Source organism: Lethenteron reissneri, chromosome 57 (genome assembly GCF_015708825.2).
Source record: "Lethenteron reissneri isolate LAM-NWPU_2019-01 chromosome 57, ASM1570882v1, whole genome shotgun sequence".
Classification (NCBI taxonomy): Eukaryota; Metazoa; Chordata; class Hyperoartia; order Petromyzontiformes; family Petromyzontidae; genus Lethenteron; species Lethenteron reissneri.
Window position 1 is genome coordinate 7,174,672 of NC_083835.1, and position 20,000 is coordinate 7,194,671.

General features: G+C 56.9%; 1 protein-coding gene across 1 annotated transcript in view; it reads right to left on the bottom strand.

Annotated features, from left to right (window-relative positions):
- The window catches only part of LOC133357218 (long-chain-fatty-acid--CoA ligase 4-like), a gene marked incomplete at its 3' end in the record, with an annotated part of 53,742 nt that overhangs the window by 32,496 nt on the left and 1,246 nt on the right, over positions 1-20,000 (bottom strand). Inside the window, exons 2-6 of the mRNA XM_061575048.1 lie at positions 18,706-18,883; positions 17,698-17,807; positions 13,765-13,960; positions 11,320-11,470; positions 793-916 (exon numbers count right to left, since the gene is read on the bottom strand). Coding sequence (XP_061431032.1) covers positions 793-916; positions 11,320-11,470; positions 13,765-13,960; positions 17,698-17,807; positions 18,706-18,883 — 759 coding nt within the window. The remainder of the gene's footprint in view (positions 1-792; positions 917-11,319; positions 11,471-13,764; positions 13,961-17,697; positions 17,808-18,705; positions 18,884-20,000) is intronic.

Sequence of the window (20,000 nt, forward strand, 5' to 3'; positions counted from 1 at the left end):
CTGAGACCCCTAGTCCCGCTGTCCTTGTAAGGGCCGGGACCCTGTGCGGCTCAGAGGCGGGACCTTAGGACCCGCGGCCGGACGTCCTTGTGAGGGCCGGCCCACGGGACCCAGTGGTCGTGACCCATACCCCAGCCGGGGTGGGTCTGTGAGTTCTCCTGGAAGCTACGGGGCTGGAGAGCCCGTGGGTGTGTGCCCGGGTGGAACGTGTAGCGTAGGCTGTAGTTGGCCACACGTGTTATTGTGGCTAAAGGAAGTGTTAATAAAGTGTGCTACCCGTCAAGTGGTCTCCCGCCGTAATTTACGATATTACACATGAGTGAATGGATGAGAGAATGAGCGAGTGAGTGAATGGATGAGAGAATGAGCGAGTGAGTGAATGGATGAGAGAATGAGCGAGTGAGTGAATGGATGAGAGAATGAGCGAGTGAGTGAATGGATGAGAGAATGAGCGAGTGAGCGCGCGAGCGAGCGACCTGGTCGGAGAGCGTGAGTGGTGAGGAGTAACCGATGCGGCAGCCGTAGCACAGGCAGGAGAGTTCGGCGCTCAGCTCCAGGACGTGAGCTAGCGGCGAGTGAGTGAATGCATGAGCGAGTGAATGAATGAGCGAGTGAATGAGCGAGTGAGCGAGCGAGTGACTGAATGAGTGAGTGAATGAGCGAGTGAGTGAATGAGCGATTGAATGAATTAGCGAGTTAATGAATGAGTGAGTGAATGAGCGAGTGAGTGAATGAGCGAGTGAGTGAGTGAATGACTGAGCGAGTGAGTGAATGAGTGAGCGAGCGAGCGACCTGGTCGGAGAGCGTGAGTGGTGAGGAGTAACCGATGCGGCAGCCGTAGCACAGGCAGGAGAGTTCGGCGCTCAGCTCCAGGACGTGAGCCAGCGGCAGGTAGCCGATGTAGATGTCGTCCGGCCTGGACCCGCACGCGAGCACGTGACCACCGCCGTCGTGATTTAGACCAGGGGGGGGGGGGGGGGGGAGAGCAAATCCGATGAGCCACAAAGCTCTTTTCCACAGATGTCCGGTAGGTTTCACACGTCCGGTAGGTTGACAGATGTCCGTACGGATGAAGGCATCTCACTCACTCACCTACACTCTCACCTACACACTCACCTACACACTCACTTACACACTCACCTACACACTCACTCACTCACCTACACATTTACCTACACACTCACTCACTCACCTACACACTCACCTACACACCTACACACTCACTTACACACTCACCTACACACTCACTCACTCACCTACACACTCACTTACACACTCACTCACTCACCTACACACTCACCTACACACTCACCTACACACTCACCTACACACTCACTCACTCACCTACATACTCACTTACTCACACACTCACTCACCTACACACTCACCTACATACTCACCTACACACTCGCTCACTCACCTACACACTCACTCACTCACCTACACACTCACCTACACACTCACTCACCTACATACTCACCTACTCACACACTCACTCACCTACACACTCACCTACACACTCACTCACTCACCTACACACTCACCTACACACTCACCTACACACACACTCACTCACCTACACACTCACCTACTCACTCACCTACACACTCACCTACTCACTCACCCATACTCTCTCTCACTCGCTCTCACTCACTCACCTACACACTCACTCTCACACTCACCCACACTCTCTCTCACTCACCTACACACTCACTCTCACACTCACTCAGCTACACACTCACTCTCACACTCACTCACCTACACACTCACTCTCACACTCACCCACCTACACACTCACTCTCACACTCACCCACCTACACACTCACTCACCCATACTCTCTCTCACACTCACTCACTCACCTACACACTCACCTACACACTCACTCACTCACCTACACACTCACCTACACACTCACTCACCTACACACTCACCTACTCACACACTCACTCACCTACACACTCACCTACACACTCACTCACTCACCTACACACTCACCTACACACTCACCTACACACTCACCTACTCACTCACCTACACACTCACCTACACACTCACCTACTCACTCACCTACACACTCACCTACCCTCACCTACATCACCTACAACACTCACCTACACACTCACCTACACACCTACCTACACTCCTCACCTACACCTCCACCTACTCACTCACCTACCACTCACCTACACACATCACCTACTCACTCACCTACACACTCACCTACACCATCACCTACTCACCTACACCTCCTACCCTCACCTACACCCTAACCACACTCACCTACTCACTCACCTACACACTCACCTACACACTCACCTACTCACTCACCTACACACTCACCTACACACTCACCTACTCACTCACCTACTCACTCACCTACACACTCACCTACACACTCACCTACATCACTCACCTACACACTCACCTACAACACTCACCTACACACTCACCTACACACTCACCTACACACTCACCTACTCACTCACCTACACACTCACCTACACACTCACCTACACACTCACCTACTCACTCACCTACACACTCACCTACTACACTCACCTACAACACTCACCTACACACTCACCTACACACTCACCTACTCACTCACCTACACACTCACCTACTCACTCACCTACACACTCACCTACACACTCACCTACTCACTCACCTACACACTCACCTACACACTCACCTACTCACTCACCTACACACTCACCTACACACTCACCTACTCACTCACCTACACACTCACCTACACACTCACCTACTCACTCACCTACACACTCACCTACTCACTCACCTACACACTCACCTACACACTCACCTACTCACTCACCTACACACTCACCTACACACTCACCTACTCACTCACCTACACACTCACCTACTCACTCACCTACACACTCACCTACACACTCACCTACTCACTCACCTACACACTCACCTACACACTCACCTACTCACTCACCTACACCTCACCTACACACTCACCTACTCACTCACCTACACACTCACCTACACACTCACCTACTCACATCACCTACACACTCACCTACACACTCACCTACTCACCTACCTACACACTCACCTACACACTCACCTACACACTCACCTACACACTCACCTACACACTCACCTACTCACTCACCTACACACTCACCTACTCACTCACCTACACACTCACCTACACACTCACCTACACACTCACCTACTCACTCACCTACACACTCACCTACTCACTCACCTACACACTCACCTACACACTCACCTACTCACTCACCTACACACTCACCTACACACTCACCTACTCACTCACCTACACACTCACCTACTCACTCACCTACACACTCACCTACACACTCACCTACTCACTCACCTACACACTCACCTACTCACTCACCCATACTCTCTCTCACTCGCTCTCACTCACTCACCTACACACTCACTCTCACACTCACCCACACTCTCTCTCACTCACCTACACACTCACTCTCACACTCACTCACCTACACACTCACTCTCACACTCACTCACCTACACACTCACTCTCACACTCACTCACCTACACACTCACTCTCACACTCACCCACCTACACACTCACTCACCCATACTCTCTCTCACACTCACTCACTCACCTACACACTCACCTACACACTCACTCACTCACCTACACACTCACTCACTTACACACACACTCCCACTCATTCATCTACACACTCACTCACCCATACTCTCTCTCTCACACTCACTCACTCACCTACACACTCACTCACTCACTTACACACAAACACTCACCCACACTCTCACTCACTCACCGACACACTCACTCACCCACACTCTCTCTCTCTCGCACTCACTCACTCTCACTCACTCACCCACCCATACTCTCTCTAACGCACTCACTCGCACTCACTCACTCACACTCACTCATTCACCTACTCACTCACTCACTCACCTACACACTCACTCACCCATACTCTCTCTCTCTCACACTCCCTCACTCACTTACAAACTCACTCACCTACACACTCACTCACTCACCTACACACTCACTCACCTACACACTCACTCACTCACCTACACACTCACTCACCCATACTCTCTCTCTCTCACACTCCCTCACTCACTTACAAACTCACTCACCTACACACTCACTCACTCACCTACACACTCACTCACCTACACACTCACTCACTCACCTACACACTCACTCACCTACACACTCACTCACCTACACACTCACTCACCTACACACTCACTCACTCACCTACACACTCACTCACCTACACACTCACTCACTCACACTCTCTCTCACACTCCCTCACTCACTTACACACTCACTCACCTACACACTCACTCACCTACACACTCACTCACTTACACACTCACTCACCTACACACTCACTCACCTACACACTCACTCACCTACACACTCACTCACTCACCTACACACTCACTCACCTACACACTCACTCACCCACACTCTCTCTCACACTCCCTCACTCACTTACACACTCACTCACCTACACACTCACTCACCTACACACTCACTCACTTAAACACTCACTCACCCATACTCTCTCTCACACTCACTCACCTACTACACACTCACTCACCTACACACTCACTCACTCACCTACACACTCACTCACCTACACACTCACTCACCTACACACTCACTCACCTACACACTCACTCACTCACCTACACACTCACTCACTCACCTACACACTCACTCACCTACACACTCACTCACTCACCTACACACTCACTTACACACACACTCCCACTCATTCATCTACACACTCACTCACCCATACTCTCTCTCTCACTCACCTACACACTCACTCACCTACACACTCACTCACTCACTTACACACAAACACTCACCCATACTCTCACTCACTCACTCACCTACACACTCACTCACCCATACTCTCTCTCTCACTCACCTACACACTCACTCACTCACCTACACACTCACTTACACACACACTCACTCACCTACACACTCACTCACTCACCTACACACTCACTCACTCACCTACACACTCACTTACACACACACTCCCACTCATTCACCTACACACTCACTCACCCATACTCTCTCTCTCTCACACTCACTCACTCACTCACCTACACACTCACTCACTCACCTACACACAAACACTCACCCACACTCTCTCTCACTCACTCACCGACACACTCACTCACCCACACTCTCTCTCTCTCTCGCACTCACTCACTCACTCTCACTCACTCACCCACCCATACTCTCTCTAACGCACTCACTCGCACTCACTCACACTCACTCATTCACCTACTCACTCACTCACTCACCAACACACTCACACACCAATACTCTCTCTCTCTCACACTCACTCACTCACTTACAAACTCACTCACCTACACACTCACTCACCTACACACTCACTCACTCACCTACACACTCACTCACCTACACACTCACTCACCTACATACTCACCTACTCACACACTCACTCACCTACACACTCACCTACACACTCACTCACTCACCTACACTCACTCACCTACTCACTCACCTACACACTCACCTACTCACTCACCCATACTCTCTCTCACTCGCTCTCACTCACTCACCTACACACTCACTCTCACACTCACCCACACTCTCTCTCACTCACCCACCTACACACTCACTCACCCACACTCTCTCTCACTCACCCACCTACACACTCACTCACCCACACTCTCTCTCACACTCACTCACCTACACACTCACCTACACACTCACTCTCACACTCACCCACACTCACCCACACTCTCTCTCACACTCACTCACCTAGACACTCACTCGCCCATACTCTCTCTCACACTCACTCACTCACCTACACACTCACTCACTCACCTACACACTCACTCACTCAACTACACACTCACTTACACACACACTCCCACTCATTCATCTACACACTCACTCACCCATACTCTCTCTCTCTCACACTCACTCACTCACTCACCTACACACTCACTCACTCACCTACACACAAACACTCACCCACACTCTCTCTCACTCACTCACCGACACACTCACTCACCCACACTCTCTCTCTCTCTCGCACTCACTCACTCACTCACTCTCACTCACTCACCCACCCATACTCTCTCTAACGCACTCACTCGCACTCACTCACTCACACTCACTCATTCACCTACTCACTCACTCACTCACCAACACACTCACTCACCCACACTCTCTCTCACTCACTCACCCACACTCTCACCACTCACTCACTCTGTCACTCTCACCACACCCCCACCACACCCCCACCACACCCCCACCACTCACCCACACTCACACCACACCCTCACTACACACTCACCACAATCACCACCCTCACCACACTCTCACCACTCACTCACTCTATCACTCTCACCACACCCCCACCACACCCTCACCACACTCACACCACACCCTGACCACACACTCACCACCCTCACCACACTCTCACCACACTCACCACACTCACCCACACTCTCACCCACACACTCACCACACTCTCACCACACCCCCACCACTCACCCACACTCACCCACACTCACCCACACTCACCCACACTCACCACACTCGCCACACTCTCACCACACTCTCACCACACTCACCACTCTCACCCACACTCTCACCACACTCTCACCACTCACCCACACCCACACTCACCCACACTCTCACCCACACTCACCACACTCACCACACTCGCCACACTCTCACCACACTCACCACTCTCACCCACACTCTCACCACACTCTCACCACTCACCCACACCCACACTCACCCACACTCTCACCCACACTCACCACACTCTCACCACACACTCACCACACTCTCACCACTCACCCACTCTCACCACACTCACCACACCCCCACCACTCACCCACACCCACACTCTCACCCACACTCTCACCACTCACCACTCACCCACACCCTCACCCACACTCTCACCACACACCCACCACTCACCCACACTCTCACCACTCACCACTCACCCACACTCTCACCACACCCCCACCACTCACCAACACACTCACACACCAATACTCTCTCTCTCTCACACTCACTCACTCACTTACAAACTCACTCACCTACACACTCACTCACCTACACACTCACTCACTCACCTACACACTCACTCACTCACCTACACACTCACTCACTCACCTACACACTCACCTACACACTCACTCACCTACACACTCACCTACTCACACACTCACTCACCTACACACTCACCTACACACTCACTCACTCACCTACACTCACTCACCTACTCACTCACCTACACACTCACCTACTCACTCACCCATACTCTCTCTCACTCGCTCTCACTCACTCACCTACACACTCACTCTCACACTCACCCACACTCTCTCTCACTCACCCACCTACACACTCACTCACCCACACTCTCTCTCACTCACCCACCTACACACTCACTCACCCACACTCTCTCTCACACTCACTCACCTACACACTCACCTACACACTCACTCTCACACTCACCCACACTCACCCACACTCTCTCTCACACTCACTCACCTAGACACTCACTCGCCCATACTCTCTCTCACACTCACTCACTCACCTACACACTCACTCACTCACCTACACACTCACTCACTCACCTACACACTCACTTACACACACACTCCCACTCACTCATCTACACACTCACTCACCCATACTCTCTCTCTCTCACACTCACTCACTCACTCACCTACACACTCACTCACTCACCTACACACAAACACTCACCCACACTCTCTCTCACTCACTCACCGACACACTCACTCACCCACACTCTCTCTCTCTCTCGCACTCACTCACTCACTCACTCTCACTCACTCACCCACCCATACTCTCTCTAACGCACTCACTCGCACTCACTCACTCACACTCACTCATTCACCTACTCACTCACTCACTCACCAACACACTCACTCACCCACACTCTCTCTCACTCACTCACCCACACTCTCACCACTCACTCACTCTGTCACTCTCACCACACCCCCACCACACCCCCACCACACCCCCACCACTCACCCACACTCACACCACACCCTCACCACACACTCACCACAATCACCACCCTCACCACACTCTCACCACTCACTCACTCTGTCACTCTCACCACACCCCCACCACACCCTCACCACACTCACACCACACCCTGACCACACACTCACCACCCTCACCACACTCTCACCACACTCACCACACTCACCCACACTCTCACCCACACACTCACCACACTCTCACCACACCCCCACCACTCACCCACACTCACCCACACTCACCCACACTCACCCACACTCACCACACTCGCCACACTCTCACCACACTCTCACCACACTCACCACTCTCACCCACACTCTCACCACACTCTCACCACTCACCCACACCCACACTCACCCACACTCTCACCCACACTCACCACACTCACCACACTCGCCACACTCTCACCACACTCTCACCACACTCACCACTCTCACCCACACTCTCACCACACTCTCACCACTCACCCACACCCACACTCACCCACACTCTCACCCACACTCACCACACTCTCACCACACACTCACCACACTCTCACCACTCACCCACTCTCACCACACTCACCACACCCCCACCACTCACCCACACCCACACTCACCCACACTCTCACCACTCACCACTCACCCACACTCTCACCACACCCCCACCACTCACCCACACTCTCACCACTCACCACTCACCCACACTCTCACCACACCCCCACCACTCACCAACACACTCACACACCAATACTCTCTCTCTCTCACACTCACTCACTCACTTACAAACTCACTCACCTACACACTCACTCACCTACACACTCACTCACTCACCTACACACTCACTCACTCACCTACACACTCACTCACTCACCTACACACTCACCTACACACTCACTCACCTACATACTCACCTACTCACACACTCACTCACCTACACACTCACCTACACACTCACTCACTCACCTACACTCACTCACCTACTCACTCACCTACACACTCACCTACTCACTCACCCATACTCTCTCTCACTCGCTCTCACTCACTCACCTACACACTCACTCTCACACTCACCCACACTCTCTCTCACTCACCCACCTACACACTCACTCACCCACACTCTCTCTCACTCACCCACCTACACACTCACTCACCCACACTCTCTCTCACACTCACTCACCTACACACTCACCTACACACTCACTCTCACACTCACCCACACTCACCCACACTCTCTCTCACACTCACTCACCTAGACACTCACTCGCCCATACTCTCTCTCACACTCACTCACTCACCTACACACTCACTCACTCACCTACACACTCACTCACTCACCTACACACTCACTTACACACACACTCCCACTCATTCATCTACACACTCACTCACCCATACTCTCTCTCTCTCACACTCACTCACTCACTCACCTACACACTCACTCACTCACCTACACACAAACACTCACCCACACTCTCTCTCACTCACTCACCGACACACTCACTCACCCACACTCTCTCTCTCTCTCGCACTCACTCACTCACTCTCACTCACTCACCCACCCATACTCTCTCTAACGCACTCACTCGCACTCACTCACTCACACTCACTCATTCACCTACTCACTCACTCACTCACCAACACACTCACTCACCCACACTCTCTCTCACTCACTCACCCACACTCTCACCACTCACTCACTCTGTCACTCTCACCACACCCCCACCACACCCCCACCACTCACCCACACTCACACCACACCCTCACCACACACTCACCACAATCACCACCCTCACCACACTCTCACCACTCACTCACTCTGTCACTCTCACCACACCCCCACCACACCCTCACCACACTCACACCACACCCTGACCACACACTCACCACCCTCACCACACTCTCACCACACTCCCCCACCCTCTCACCCACACACTCACCACACTCTCACCACACCCCCACCACTCACCCACACTCACCCACACTCACCCACACTCACCCACACTCACCACACTCGCCACACTCTCACCACACTCTCACCACACTCACCACTCTCACCCACACTCTCACCACACTCTCACCACTCACCACTCACCCACACTCTCACCCACACTCACCACACTCACCACACTCGCCACACCCTCACCACACTCTCACCACACTCACCACTCTCACCACACTCACCACACCCCCACCACTCACCCACACCCACACTCACCCACACTCTCACCACTCACCACTCACCCACACTCTCACCACACCCCCACCACTCACCCACACTCTCACCACTCACCACTCACCCACACTCTCACCACACCCCCACCACTCACCCACACTCTCACCACTCACCACTCACCCACACTCTCACCACACCCTCACCACACACTCACCACTCACCACACTCACCCCACCCCCACCACTCACCCACACTCTCACCACACCCTCACCACACACTCACCACTCACCCACACTCACCCACACTCACACCACACCCTCACCACACACTCACCACTCACCACACTCTCACCACCCCCACCACTCACCCACACTCTCACCACACACTCACCACTCTCACCACACTCACCACTCACCACACTCACCCACCCTCACCACACACACTCACCACACCCCCACCACTCACCCACACACTCACCACTCACCACACACTCACCACTCACCCACACCCACACTCTCACCCACACTCTCACCCACACCCTCACCACACCCCCACCACTCACCCACACTCTCACCACACTCACCACACCACACTCTCACCACTCACCACACTCTCACCACACTCTCACCACACACTCACCCACACTCACCCACACTCACCCACACTCACCACACTCACCACACTCACCACACTCACCACACCCCCACCACTCACCCACACCCACACTCACCCACACCCACACTCACCACACTCACCCACACTCACCCACACTCACCACACTCACCACACTCACCACACTCACCACACCCCCACCACTCACCCACACCCACACTCACCCACACTCACCCACTCTCACCACCCTCACCACACTCTCACCCACACACCCACACACTCACCACACTCACCCACACTCACCCACACTCACCACACCCTCACCACACTCTCACCACACTCTCACTACCCTCTCACCACACTCTCACCACCCTCTCACCACACTCTCACCACACTCACCACACCCCCACCCCTCACCACCCTCACCACACTCTCACCCACACTCTCACCACTCACCCGAGGTCGGGTATCTTCTCGCACTGGCCGGACATGCCCGCGATGAGGTTGGCGTGCGACATCATCACCCCCTTGGGCAGCCCCGTGGAGCCGCTCGTGTACATCACCACGGCCAGGTCAGAGGGCACGGGCGGGCAGCGTCTCTCCGCCACTACCAACATCATCAGCAACACCATCATCAGCAACATCAACATCAGTAGCAACATCATCATCAGCAGCATCATCAGCAGGAACATCATCATCACCACACCCAGGTCAGAGGGCACGGGCGGGCAGCGTCTCTCAGCCACTGCCAACAACATCATCAGCAGCAACATAATCATCAGCAACATCATCATCAGCAACATCAACATCAGCAGCAACATAATCATCAGCAACACCATCATCAGCAACATCAACATCAGTAGCAACATCATCATCAGCAGCATCATCAGCAGCATCATCATCATCACCACGGCCAGGTCAGAGGGCACGGGCGGGCAGCGTCGCTCAGCCACTACCAACAACATCATCAGCAACAACATCAGCATCAGCAACATCATCAGCAACAAAATCATCATCATCAGCAGCATCAGCATCAGCAACATCATCAGCAACAACATCATCATCATCAGCAGCATCAGCAGCAGCATCATCATCAGCAACATAATCAGCAGCAGCATCATCATCAGCAGCAGCAACATCATCATCACCACGGCCAGGTCAGAGGGCACGGGCGGGCAGCGTCTCTCAGCCACTGCCAACAACATCATCAGCAGCAACATCATCAGCAGCAACATCATCGGCAGCAACATCATCATCAGCACCACGGCCAGGTCAGAGGGCACGGGCGGGCAGCGTCTCTCAGCCACTACCAACAACATCATCATCAGCAACATCATCATCAGCAGCAGCAACATCATCATCACCACGGCCAGGTCAGAGGGCACGGGCGGGCAGCGTCTCTCAGCCACTGCCAACAACATCATCAGCAGCATCATCATCATCAGCATCAGCATCATCAGCAGCAGCACCATCATCAGCAGCAACATCATCATCACCACGGCCAGGTCAGAGGGCACGGGCGGGCAGCGTCTCTCCGCCACTGCCAACAACATCATCAGCAGCATCATCATCATCAGCATCATCATCATCAGCAGAATCATCATCATCACCATGGTCAGGTTAGAGGGCACGGGCGGGCAGCGTCTCTCCGCCACTACCAACAACATCATCAGGAGCATCATCATCAGAAGCATCATCATCATCAGCAGCATCATCATCAGCAACATCAGCAGCATCATCATCAGCATCAACATCATCATCAGCAGCAACATCATCATCAGCAACATCATCATCAGCAACAGCAGCATGATCATCGGCAACAACAGCATCATCAGCAACATCATCAACATCATCAGCAGCAGCATCATCATCAGCAGCAGCAGCAGCAACATCATCATCATCACCACGGCCAGGTCAGAGGGCACGGGCGGGCAGCGTCGCTCAGCCACTACCAACAACATCATCATCAGCAGCATCATCATCAGCAACATCATCATCAGCAACATCATCATCAGCAGCAACAACAGCATCATCAGCAACATCATCAACATCATCAGCAGCAGCATCATCATCAGCAGCAGCAGCAACATCATCATCATCACCACGGCCAGGTCAGAGGGCACGGGCGGGCAGCGTCGCTCAGCCACTACCAACAACATCATCATCAGCGACATCATCATCAGCAGCACCATCATCATCATCAGCAGCATCATCATCATCAACATCATCATCATCAGCAGGAGCAACATCATCATGGTGGTGGTAATGGTAATGGTGGTTGTGGTTGTGGTGGCAATGGTGGTTGGTGGTGGTCGTGGTGGTCATGGTGGTGGTGATGCAAGTGGTGGTGATGCAAGTGGTGGCGGTCGTGGTGGTGGTAGAGGTCGTGCTGGTGGCAGTGGTCATAGTGGTGGTGGTTGTGGTGGTAGTTGTGGTGGTTGTGGTCGTTGTGGTCGTGGTGGTGGTCGTTGTGGTCGTGGTGGTGGTTCTGGTGGTGGTTGTGGTCGTCATAGTGGTGGTGGACGTGGTCATAGCGGTGGTTGTGGTGGTGGTCGTGGTGGTAGCGGTGGTGGTGGTGGCGGTGGTGGTGGTTGTGGTTGTGGTCGTGGTGGTGGTGGCGGTGGTGGTGACAGTGGCGGCGGTGTTTGCCGTGCGTGGCGCTCACTCTGGCTGTGGTGGTGGTGGTCATAGTTGTGGTGGTGTTGGTGGTGGTAGCGGTGGTAGTGATCGTGGTGACAGTGGCGGCGGTGTTTGCCGGCGGTGTTTGCCGTGCGTGGCGCTCACTCTGGCTGTGGTGGTGGTTGTGGTGGTGGTGGTGGTAGCGGTGGTGGTGGTTGTGGTAGCGGTGGTGGTTGTGGTTGTGGTGGTGGTGGTGACAGTGGCGGCGGTGGTGGCGCTCACTCTGTGGGTTCTGCTCCCCCAGGCTCTCCACGTGCTCCAGGCTGAGCAGCGACACCCCGGGGGGGGGCGGGGTGGGGTCCCAGCCCCCGGGCGACGAGGGGGGGCCACCCCCCGCCCCCCCTCCCCTCCGCGTGGGGGGGGGGCGGGGGTCCACGTGCACGATGTGGGTGACGCGCGGCATGCGGGAGAGCACGCCCTGGGGGGCGGGGGGGGGGATACACGGGGTTAGGGGTCACGTGGGGGAGACACGTGGGGTTAGGGGTCACGAGGGGGGAGATACGTGGGGGTTAGGGGTCACGAGGGGGGAGATACGTGGGGGTTAGGGGTCACGAGGGGGGAGATACGTGGGGTTAGGGGTCACGAGGGGGGAGACACGTGGGGGGTAGGGGTTACGGGGGGGGAGAAACGGGGGGGGAGGGGTCACGAGGGGGGAGATACGTGGGGGTTAGGGGTCACGAGGGGGGAGACACGTGGGGTTAGGGGTCACGAGGGGGGAGATACGTGGGGGTTAGGGGTCACGAGGGGGGAGATACGTGGGGTTAGGGGTCACGAGGGGGGAGATACGTGGGGGTTAGGGGACACGAGGGGGGAGACACATGGGGTTAGGGGTCACGTGGGGGGAGACACGTGGGGTTAGGGGTCACGTGGGGGGAGACACGTGGGGTTAGGGGTCACGTGGGGGGAGATACGTGGGGTTAGGGGTCACGAGGGGGGAGATACGTGGGGGTTAGGGGTCACGAGGGGGGAGATACGTGGGGTTAGGGGACACGTGCGGGGAGATACGTGGGGTTAGGGGACACGAGGGGGGAGATACGTGGGGGTTAGGGGTCACGAGGGGGGAGATACGTGGGGTTAGGGGACACGAGGGGGGAGACACCTGGGGGTTAGGGGTCACGTGGGGGGAGCCACGTGGGGGTTAGGGGTCACGTGGGGGGAGACACGTGGGGGTTAGGGGTCACGTGGGGGGAGACACGTGGGGGTTAGGGGTCACGAGGGGGGAGACACGTGGGGTTAGGGGTCACGAGGGGGGAGATACGTGGGGTTAGGGGTCACAAGGGGGGAGATACGTGGGGGTTAGGGGTCACAAGGGGGGAGACACGTGGGGTTAGGGGTCACGTGGGGGGAGACACGTGGGGGTTAGGGGTCACGAGGGGGGAGATACGTGGGGGTTAGGGGTCACGAGGGGGGAGACACGTGGGGTGAGGGGTCACGTGGGGGGAGACACGTGGGGTTAGGGGTCACGTGGGGGAGACACGTGGGGTTAGGGGTCACGTGGGGGGAGACACGTGGGGGTTAGGGGACACGAGGGGGGAGATACGTGGGGGTTAGGGGTCACGAGGGGGGAGATATGTGGGGGTTAGGGGTCACGAGGGGGGAGATACGTGGGGGTAGGGGTCACAAGGGGGGAGATACGAGGGGGTTAGGGGTCACGAGGGGGGAGATACGTGGGGGTTAGGGGTCACAAGGGGGGAGATACGTGGGGGTTAGGGGTCACAAGGGGGGAGATACGTGGGGGTTAGGGGTCACAAGGGGGGAGATACGTGGGGGTTAGGGGTCACGAGGGGGGAGATACGTGGGGGTTAGGGGTCACAAGGGGGGAGATACGTGGGGGTTAGGGGTCACAAGGGGGGAGATACGTGGGGGTTAGGGGTCACGAGGGGGGAGATACGTGGGGGTTAGGGGTCACAAGGGGGGAGATACGTGGGGGTTAGGGGTCACAAGGGGGGAGATACGTGGGGGTTAGGGGTCACAAGGGGGGAGATACGTGGGGGTTAGGGGTCACAAGGGGGGAGATACGTGGGGGTTAGGGGTCATGAGGGGGGAGATACGTGGGGTTAGCGGTCACGAGGGGGGAGATACGTGGGGTTAGGGGTCACGTGGGGGGAGACACGTGGGGGTTAGGGGTCACGAGGGGGGAGACACGTGGGGTTAGGGGTCACGAGGGGGGAGATACGTCGGGTTAGGGGTCACGAGGGGGGAGATACGTGGGGTTAGGGGTCACGAGGGGGGAGATACGTGGGGGTTAGGGGACACGAGGGGGGAGACACGTGGGGTTAGGGGACACGAGGGGGGAGATACGTGGGGGTTAGGGGTCACGAGGGGGGAGACACGTGGGGTTAGGGGTCACGAGGGGGGAGATACGTGGGGGTTAGGGGTCATGAGGGGGGAGATACGTGGGGGTTAGGGGTCACAAGGGGGGAGATACGTGGGGGTTAGGGGTCACGAGGGGGGAGATACGTGGGGTTAGGGGTCACGAGGGGGGAGATACGTGGGGGTTAGGGGTCACGAGGGGGGAGATACGTGGGGGTTAGGGGTCACGTGGGGGGAGACACGTGGGGTTAGGGGTCACGAGGGGGGAGATACGTGGGGGTTAGGGGTCACGAGGGGGGAGATACGTGGGGTTAGGGGTCACAAGGGGGGAGATACGTGGGGGTTAGGGGTCACAAGGGGGGAGACACGTGGGGTTAGGGGTCACGTGGGGGGAGACACGTGGGGGTTAGGGGTCACGTGGGGGGAGACACGTGGGGTTAGGGGTCACAAGGGGGGAGACACGTGGGGTTAGGGGTCACGTGGGGGGAGACACGTGGGGGTTAGGGGTCACGTGGGGGGAGATACGTGGGGGTTAGGGGTCACGTGGGGGGAGATACGTGGGGTTAGGGGTCACAAGGGGGGAGATACGTGGGGGTTAGGGGTCACGTGGGGGGAGACACGTGGGGTTAGGGGTCACGTGCGGGGAGATACGTGGGGGTTAGGGGTCACGTGCGGGGAGATACGTGGGGGTTAGGGGTCACGAGGGGGGAGATACGTGGGGGTTAGGGGTCACGAGGGGGGAGATATGTGGGGTTAGAGGACACGAGGGGGGAGATACGTGGGGGTTAGGGGTCACGTGGGGGGAGACACGTGGGGGTTAGGGGTCACGAGGGGGGAGATACGTGGGGGTTAGGGGTCACGAGGGGGGAGATACGTGGGGGTTAGGGGTCACGAGGGGGGAGATACGGGGGGGTTAGGGGTCACGAGGGGGGAGATACGTGGGGGTTAGGGGTCACGAGGGGGGAGATACGTGGGGGTTAGGGGTCACAAGGGGGAGATACGTGGGGGTTAGGGGTCACGAGGGGGGAGATACGTGGGGTTAGGGGTCACGAGGGGGGAGATACGTGGGGCTAGGGGTCACGAGGGGGGAGATACGTGGGGTTAGGGGTCACGAGGGGGGAGATACGTGGGGGTTAGGGGTCACGAGGGGGGAGATACGTGGGGGTTAGGGGTCACGTGGGGGGAGACACGTGGGGTTAGGGGTCACGAGGGGGGAGAGACGTGGGGGTTAGGGGTCACGAGGGGGGAGATACGTGGGGGATAGGGGTCACAAGGGGGGAGATACGTGGGGGTTAGGGGTCACAAGGGGGGAGACACGTGGGGTTAGGGGTCACGAGGGGGGAGACACGTGGGGTTAGGGGTCACGTGGGGGGAGACACGGGGTTAGGGGACACGAGGGGGGAGATACGTGGGGGTTAGGGGTCACATGGGGGGGGGAGATACGTGGGGGTTAGGGGTCACGTGGGGGGAGACACGTGGGGGAAATACAAAGGGGATAGGGGACACGTGGGGAGAGATACGTGCGGTGAGGGGAGATGTTGGGGAGGATGAGTGGGAAGGGGAGTGGGAGGAGGAGGGGGAGGAGGAGGAGGGGGAGGAGGAGGAGGGGGGGGAGGAGGGGGATGACGAGTGGGGGGATGACGAGTGGGGGGATGACGAGTGGGGGGATGACGAGTGGGGGGATGACGAGTGGGGGGATGACGAGTGGGGGGATGACGAGTGGGGGGATGACGAGTGGGGGGATGACGAGTGGGGGGATGACGAGTGGGGGGATGACGAGTGGGGGGATGACGAGTGGGGGGATGACGAGTGGGGGGATGACGAGTGGGGGGATCTCGTCACCTTGAGTGTTTTCCCCAGCAGCTCGCAGCTGGTGATCACCATGGTGACCTCCGACTCGTTGAGGCCGTGAACCACGGCGTCCGTGCCCAGCGTGGAGTAGAGCGTCACAACTGGTGGGGACACCCCACGTCACACCCCACGTCACACCCCACGTCACACCACACGTCACACCACACGTCACACACCCCACGTCACACCACGCGTCACACATCCCACGTCACACCCCACGTCACACCACACGTCACACCACACGTCACACCACACGTCACACACCCCACGTCACACACCCCGCGTCACACCCCGCGTCACACACCCCGCGTCACACCCCACGTCACACCCCACGTGACACCCCACACCCCACGTCACACCCCACGTCACACCCCGCGTCACACCCCACGTCACACCCCACACCCCACGTCACACACCCCGCGTCACACCCCACGTCACACCCCACGTGACACCCCACACCCCACGTCACACACCCCACGTCACACCCCACGTCACACCCCGCGTCACACCCCACGTCACACCCCACGTGACACCCCACACCCCACGTCACACACCCCGCGTCACACCCCACGTCACACCCCACATGACACCCCACACCCCACGTCACACACCCCACGTCACACCCCGCGTCACACACCCCGCGTCACACCCCACGTCACACCCCACGTGACACCCCACACCCCACGTCACACCCCACGTCACACCCCACGTCACACACCCCGCGTCACACCCCACGTCACACCCCACGCGTCACACACCGGGGAAGTTGTACTTGAAGCAGGCCTGTGCCACCAGCATCCACTCGGCCCGCGTCTCACACCCCTGTCACACCCCACATCACACCCCACGTCACACCCCGCGTCACACACCCCACGTCACACCCCACGTCACACCCCGCGTCACACACCCCGCGTCACACCCCACGTCACACACCCCGCGTCACACCCCACGTCACACACCCCGCGTCACACCCCACGTCACACCCCACGCGTCACACACCGGGGAAGTTGTACTTGAAGCAGGCCTGTGCCACCAGCATCCACTCGGCCCGCGTCTCGCAGAAGAGCGCCACGGGGCGGCGCGCCTCGTGGCCCAGCGCCAGCAGGCCCCGGCCAAAGTTCTCGGCGCGAGTGTCTAGCTCGCGGAACGACATCCAGCGGTAGTCGCCCAGAATCACCTGGGGGGCGAGGGGGGGGCACACACCAACACCGCCACCGTCACCACCGTCACCGCCGTCGCCAGCGTCGCCAAACAGAAGCTGTTTAGGCATGCGGTGGCTGGGCATGCGGGCTACATGACGCAGCCAGCGCAGCCTTGCCTGCCGGAGGAGCTCACCGATGGGACTTTCTTTCTCGTCCAGATCTTTCGAGGATTTGTGAGCTCCTCACACAATTCAGCCTGGTCAAACCCAGGATGGATCGTAGGCATGCCAGCCTGAATGTTTTTAACCGGCGCAGATGCTCCATTAGAGGGGTCCACGTTTTACAAGCGTAGAGAAGGGAGGGATTGACCGTGGCCGAGAAGACCAGAAGCTTCGTGCGGAGCGACAGACCAGGTAGCTTCCACACAGCGTTACGCAGCCGATGTAAAGATAATGCCGCTCGACTGATTCGGAGCGAGACCTCTGCTGTCAAACCGGAACTGGTCATAGGCACACTGCCCAGGTATGGGAAACTCTCCAATCTCTCCACAACTGCTCCATCACCACCAAAACAACGAGACAAAGATCCCCCGTATAGCCTCAGCAGCCTGTTGGGGCAAGTGCTGTTAGCGAGCACCTGTGAAAGCCGGCACGGCACACGAAGGGGTGGGTGGCCAACCCTCACGCCCGGCCGCCTTTGTCTCCCCAATGGCGATGTTTACGCATCGCACCTGGTACCCATTTGAGGCTGAGTCGACCTGGGAGAGGCCCGGGACCGGTTCAGATATTCGTCGCTGGTGTTGGCCGTGAGCGGAAATCGAACCCGGGTCACCAGGTTCATAGCGCAGCGCGATAACCAACAACACCACCGCTCCCCACCACACACGCAACAAAGAAAAAAAAACAAAGATCCATATAACCTTAGTTTTTTTTCGGTAAAGTCACGTAGGTAAATAAAAGGTAAAATTTTATAAAAAAAAAGGTTAAAAATTTAAATTAATGAAAGTAAAATAAAAATAAAATAAAAATCACGACGTTTCAGAGGCAGCAACACAAGCTTCCATTGCCTCCGAAACGTCGTGATTTTTAGTTTAATTTTTATTTTACTTTTATTAATTAAAAAATTTTCACCCCGTATAGCCTTAACAGATAT